The 7416-nt window shown below is 38.6% G+C and overlaps 1 protein-coding gene across 1 annotated transcript in view; it reads right to left on the bottom strand.

Moving 5' to 3' along the window:
- Positions 1-2014: 2014 nt before the first annotated feature.
- LOC122357512 (A disintegrin and metalloproteinase with thrombospondin motifs 2) overlaps positions 2015-7416 on the bottom strand; it is a 50798-nt gene continuing 45396 nt past the window's right edge. Inside the window, exon 3 of the mRNA XM_043256919.1 lies at positions 2015-2080. Coding sequence (XP_043112854.1) covers positions 2015-2080 — 66 coding nt within the window. The remainder of the gene's footprint in view (positions 2081-7416) is intronic.

Below are 7416 nucleotides of genomic sequence, written 5' to 3'. Positions count from 1 at the left end.
TATCCCTGGATCGCCGCACTACGGGCATGTGCAGAGCAGCTCGCTGGGGTATTCGCGACATTTTCAACATGTCCTTGCCCAAGCAGCTGTACCAACATGCTTCAAATCCACCTCCATTGTGCCAGTGCCGAAAATCTCAAGCCCAGTGTGCCTAAATGACTTCCGCCCTGTAGCACTCACACCCATCGTTATGAAGTGCTTTGAGCGACTAGTCCTGTCACATCTGAAGGACTCTCTGCCTTCCACACTGGACCCCACCAGTTTGCCTACCAAGGCAATAGGAGCACTGAGGACGCAGTCTCCATCGCACTGCACTCTGTACTCACACACTTGGACAATAAAAACACTTACGCACGGATGCTGTTTGTTGACTTCAGTTCAGCATTCAACACTGTCATACCCTCTAAGTTAATCACCAAACTCAGAGATCTGGACATTAACACCTCACTGTGCAACTGGGTTATGGACTTCCTGACCAACAGACCTCAGCATGTTAGGTCAGGCCACATCCGCTCCACCACTATCACTCTCAACACCGGTGTACCACAAGGCTGTGTGCTGAGCCCTTCTCTACTCCCTCTTCACCCACGACTGCAGGCCTGTGTTTGGATCTAACTCCATCATCAAGTTTGCAGATGACACTGACGGTGATCGGTCTCATCAGCAACAACGATGAGACTGCCTACAGAGAAGAGGTCCAGCATCTGGCCACGTGGTGCAAAGACAATAATCTGCTCCTTAACACCACCAAAACCAAGGAGCTCATTGTGGACTTCAGGAAGGTGAGAAGAGGCACACATGATCCCATCCACATTAATGGGATTGCTGTGGAGCCTGTCTCATGCATCAAGTTCCTGGGAACCCACATCTCGGAGGATCTGTCCTGGACCACCAACACCTCCAGCCTGGTCAAGAAGGCTCACCAGCGTTTATTCTTTCTGAGGAAACTTAAGAAGAACCAGCTGTCCTCAGCCATCCTGGTGAACTTCTATCGCTGTACAATAGAGAGCATCCTAACAAACTGTGTCACAGTCTGGTATGGGAGCTGCTCTGTTGCTGAGCGTAAGGCACTGCAGCGGGTGGTGAAAACTGCCCAGCGCATCACAGGAACTCCACTTCCATCCATTGAGGACATCCAGAAGAAACACTGTTTGCGCCGAGCACGCAGTATTCTTAAGGACTCCTCTCACCCTGCCCACAAACTGTTTTCCCTCCTGCCATCTGGCAGGCGATTCAGATTCCCGGACTAGAACAAGTAGACTGAGGAACAGCTTTTTTTACCAGAGCTGTCTCACTACTGAATTCTACCCCCACTGATGTCTGCCCCACCCACCCCATTAAAACAAGAATACAAAAATGCACTGTTAACATTCATTGCACTCCACTGTATATATCTTTGTAAATGTATGTACATATCCACTGTACATACTCTTGTAAAATTGTCTATACATATCCTGTATATCCTGCTCTTTCTTATGTACATAATGATCTGTAAATTGTTTACACATAATCACTGTAAATTCCCCCTTCTCATCTGTAATTTAATTTGTACATATTTATCTTTGTAATTTATATTTATATTTGTACCTATATCCTGCACTTGTTGCTTATTGCACTCCTGGTTAGACCTAAACTGCATTGCTAGTTACCTTGTACTTGTACACGTGTAATGACAATAAAGTTGAATCTAATCTGAATCTAATCTAATTAGTTATAACCTCACTGACAGTAAATGTCAATGCAACTATTTCGCAAAACCTCTTTAAAAATGTGAGATTTGAAATCGCTTTAGAAACATTTATACATTAGACAGTGCAACAATTGTACAACCTCATAACACAAGCAGGGGATCTTTTAGCATGTACAGGCAAAATACCCAGGTTAACATAAACGCTGTTGAACAGGACTAACCTTTGGAGGAAAGTCTGCAGCTAGTGAGCTAACAGGTGGCTTCTTCACGGCGGCGGAACGGTACACAATGTGAGAACGACCCCGTCCTCTTCCTCTTGCTCAATCACATGATGTCCCGTTTCCACTGGCTCAATGAAAACTCCTCCTGCTCAGTTCTGATCATCCCTGCCTGTGAGAAGAAAAAAAGTTAAATACATTGCCAGCTTATACAAAAATTACGCCATTCCACAGAACAAACAAAAACATTCTTCAAGCTAATACTCCAGATAACTTGTGATAAACTGAACGGCACAGAGAATACAAGACCCATGTGTTGGGTTGAATCCCTTGCTGATGATGAGAACTCATCTACACTGTTTTACTCCTTCCTCGCAAAAAAACAGGTAAGTGAAAAGTGCAGGGATTGAACATACAACCCTAGCATCCGCAAAAATAAGAAAGTCAATCAAAATGATTATAATGTTGTGTTAAATAGGCATCTTCAGTTAAATAGTGCTCAATCAAATATCCATCTAAATAACAAAGTTTGCTATCAGGCTTTTGGAAAGAGGGTTGTATTCTGTTAATAAATATTACAGTACAAACAGTAATATTGTGAAATATTATTACTATTTAAAATAACTGTCTTCTATTGAAATATTTTAAGCGTAATTTATTCCAGTGACAGCAAAGCTAAATTGTTTTAACAGTCATTACCTCAGTGCTCAGTGTTACACGATCCTTTGGAAATTATTCTGACATGTTTACAGGATTCTTTGATGAATATAAAAATCCATTTAAAATAACAATATTTTTAACAATATATTTTTAAACTAATCTTTAAGTCTTTGCTGAATAAAAATATTAATTTAAAATGAAATATTAATAAGTAATGCCAGTATATAAACAATGACAACTAACATTTAAAAAGAATTCAACAAGAAGAAAAGCTAAAGAAAATGAATCACGGTCAAAAGGAATTAACTACACCAATGAAATCATTGGTCCACTCTATTCTTCTGTGTGTTCAATCTTGATTCTAAATAATTTTACACCACAATTTCCATTTTAGCACCTCTTTATTCCTAATACGGGCCCCTGCACAATGCAGATCCCTCCTCCGGGCAAACTTTAACGCATAGCGCTGAGATCTCTCTCCAGCTTTCAGACTCTAAAAGGTTTAGTGTACCCCTAGGCCCAGTTTCACCTGCGCTGAGACACATTACTCCCACCAATATCCACCCTAAGTCAGTCAAATCTCAATTTTATTTCACGCCTGATTTAGGATCAGTTCTTCTAACACCAGCTGCATCTTAAACAAGGACATTTATAACAGGAGTGGCTCTGAATCAGCTGTGGCACATGTGAGACAGAAACTGAATTCCAGAAGCACCCCAGAGAGTGATACGCTACAATGATTCCCAGAGGAGACGGATCGTCTGTCTCTGCTTATGGCTGGAGTAGCAGTGCAGATGGGCATGGCGTGGACCACCGTGTGACTCTACAGGTAAATAGTCGTGATTCAGCTGACACGTGCTTTTTGGATTTTTCAAACTTAATCAGGCATTTTCCGTTTTTAATATGAGCATACTTTTTTTTTTAACATGACAACTTAAAACGTCATTTAGTGTGTAATCTGGCTACTAAAGAATTATGTTCAATATGTAAAAATGCATTGCACCAAATTATTAATTTAAATGCAAGTACACAGTAGCTAAGGCCACCCAAGTGAATACACGAAATTAGTTATTTATGAGATGCTAAAATAGCATCAAGTTTAATACCCTTTATGTGACACCTTCATGGTATTTCACTTATTGGTCTGGTCTGCAGTTACCCTGCTGCTCGCTGCCAAAGCGACAATTCTCCCTACCACCACACGACACAAGTCGTAATCCCTTGATAGCTAATTGGCCAGCGACGTAAACCACCCGAGCATCGGTGGCTTAGGATAAGTGCATGTCAGCTGCAGCTTTTACACGGGTCACTGCAAATGACGGTTTCTTGACATGATTCACACCGAAAGGAGACTGAGGAGGGAGCCGTCACCGCCCAAGCTGAGCACAGTTGGAGTTTGCTGAGCAAAAACGTGCTAAAAGATCCATATGTCAGCCTGAGTTATGTAAGCCATCTCAGAAGGGCATCTACCCTGGATGACCTCTCTTCGATGAGAGGTAGAAGAGGAGACAGAAACAGGTAGAGAGAGAAAAAGGAAAGAAGAGGAAGGAGAAGAAGGAAGGCCAGAGGGCAAGATGTATCCTGTCAGGAGGGTGAAAGAGTAGCACCTGATGCTAGTGACAGGAGAGTGAAAGATAAAAACGTCAAGCGGAGGTGCTTACACACAGTGTCAGGTAATCTTTCTCTCACTCGCACACTCTTGCGCTCTCTAGCTCCTTGCTCCAAAACAAGCTGCTCAGAAAATTGCTTTCACTCTCCTTAATTCCATCTGTCTGTTTAGACAACTGGTAATTACCAGTCTTGCTGACTGCATCTATGCAGCATCCATAAGGGAAATCTCACATCACACACACACACACACACAGGCATAAATTCATGCCCCAGGCATGCTCCACATGCACGCTGTCATTGTCTGTCCTCTCACGTTGACATCTTAGACAGGAATGGCTAAATGATCTGGTGGTGAGCATGCAGTGAGAATAACATGATCACTTTAGTACTGCATGAACATTTGTGGCTCCTGCATAGAATTAGACGTGATAAGCATGTGGGTATCATCATAAAGTATAATATATATATATATATATATATATATATATATATATATATATATATATATATATATATATATATATATATATAAATAAATATAAATATAATTATAAATAAATAATTTATTAATTACAAATAAATAATACATTAATAAATAAATAATACATAAATAATACACAATAATACATACATATTTGGGAATATTATTATAATTAAAAATAAACGAGTTCTATGTTAATAGATTTTAAAATATTCTTTTAATGACAAATCATATATTTCCATTACTTCAGAAAATCTTTCTAAAATGCTGACTTGGTGTTCTCATATTTTTTTCTATTATCTATTTTTGTGAAAACAGTGATACATATTGATTAGAAAGCAACGGTAAAATAATAAAGACTTATTATTAATTGATATGGTGCTTTTGAATTTAGTATTTATAAAAAAATCTGAATGTTTCATGTATTTGAAAATTAAGCATTCAGCACAATTTTTAAACCTTAATAATAATAAAAATATTGTTATAATAATTTAGCTAATCCTAACCCTAATCATATAGTACGTACATGTAGTTAATTAATATTACACCTTGAAATGAAGTGTAACCATCTTAATTAATCCAAATATAACAGATTATTTAATAGTTTGATTTGGTTTTATTACAACTGCAGTATAAAATGCAATAAATAATTAATAATCCAATTAATTTTGTTGTCTTTATAATATAATGCTTAATATTCTTACATTGTAGAAATGTGGTGCATCAAGATACTGTCATTATATTTTGGAAAAGTTTGAAACATATTCTATGTCCAAAAAAGAAAGAAAAACATTAGGAAAAACGTTTGTTTAGCTTTTTTTTTACACAGCACAACAAATATCCAAAATTAGGCGATATTTAGGCAATATTTAATACATATCATATCTGAAATAATTAAATATGGTTAGGGCAACATATGCAAACAATTATGGTTCAGCGCTGCCAGCGCTGTGAGTTATGACTGAGGCTTCTGTGCCGACTGGGTATAATGAAGGTCTACAGACGGACTGGCCGTGATTTACCGCACTTATGTTATAAATCAACTTTTCATCTACCTATTTAGAAACACAGGTGATGCAGCTCACAGAACCTGCCAAAGTTCAGAGAGACAAACTGGCTATCAAAAAGAGTTCAAAAGAGATGCCAGTTTTGTGAAACGGAGTCTGTAATTCAGATGCATTTCTGAGAAACTCTTAAGAGAAGGCGTACTGTCTCAGTTTGTGTGTCTCTCTTGGTTCTTCCCTTCATCTCTAGGCCTTGCTGATGGATCTACACTGTGGCTCCTGCTCTAGAATACCAAACAGAGGAAGTGCGGAGCGCACTGTGAGAGAGGAAAGATGACGCGAGGGACTCTGAGACACGGACGATCGATCGTTGAAGGAGAGGCAAGGAAGGGAGAGGGGACCGGAAGTCTGTGTTGTCCCTTCAGCTCTCAGAGGAGATGCTGAATAAAACATCAGAGGCCTGCTGGAGCCGAAAGAACAGTGTGTTCACTTCCAAGACGGGATTTAGGAGACGAAGACAGAGCGGGCAGGTAGAAACAGAGCAAGGGCTAAAATGGCTGCTCGTCTTGGGTCTTCTCTGTTTGCTCACTTCTTCAAGTTCAGTGGATGAGGGCAAAGCAATTTAGAAGAGAGCCAAAAAGGTCTGTCAGGATGGATAGAGAGCTGAACCCAAAAAGACGAAGACAGTCAAACCTAAAATCAAGCCTTTTAGCTTGGTTCATGACTTGTGATATGAGAAAACTTCATGCTCACAACACAAGACCAATGTTCAGAAGTGTTAAATGGTCAATAGCTCCTTCTTGGTGCAATTTAGATAGTGTGCTATTATTTGTTTTTATTTAGTATTGTATCATTTATTTTTGTGTACCCTGTATAAGATCATTTTAGGGGTCAGTAACAGTTTTTTTATGTTTTTTTAATAAATCTATTAAATCTGCAATTATTTGACTAAAAATAAAAGTACAAATTGTGAAATATTATTACAATTTTTCCTGTGAACAAAAGCTGAATTTTCAGCAGACATTACTCCAATCTTCAGTGTCACATGATACTTGGAAATCCAATTTTCTGATTTGGTGCTAAAATAACATTTGTTATTAGTATCAATGTTGAAAACAGATGTGCTGCTTGAAATTTATATGGAAGCCGTACATATTTTCAAGCTAGAGCATTCATGATCCCCTACTACTATTGGTACCATTTAACAAACACACACACACACAACCCACATAATCCCAAACTCTCACACAGTAGGCATCATTATTATTTTATTTTATAACTATATACTACATATATGACATACTGAGACCTTTTACTTACATCAGACGAGATTTGTGGAAATATATTCTTTGCTAGACTCGACCCTGATGACCCTGAGGCACTTACCCTTGGCCTCATCCATATTCTGTTCTTGGTGTTATTAAATGCACGATGCTGTGTATGTGTCTTTCATTTTGTTCCACATATCTACACTGCTTCTTCAATACCTGCTTCTAATGTAACTCTAATGCAAGCATTATACTCTTGCCACTGCATTCATTCAACTGTATGACATTTCTCAGAAATCAAAGTGAAATGTGTAGTTCACCAAATCTGCTGCATACTGTGAAAAATGTTTTGAGCAATATGTGCAAATATAATACAGGATGCAGTAAGCACACAAACTAGCTTTGTGACATAAACTGTTATTAAATGAATATCTGTGGTCTACAGCACAACAGCTGCTCACTTGATGCCTTATTTGATAGAAAC

The sequence above is a fragment of the Puntigrus tetrazona genome, chromosome 14 (assembly GCF_018831695.1).
Source record: "Puntigrus tetrazona isolate hp1 chromosome 14, ASM1883169v1, whole genome shotgun sequence".
Classification (NCBI taxonomy): Eukaryota; Metazoa; Chordata; class Actinopteri; order Cypriniformes; family Cyprinidae; genus Puntigrus; species Puntigrus tetrazona.
This window is presented reverse-complemented; position numbering and strand designations above follow the sequence as displayed.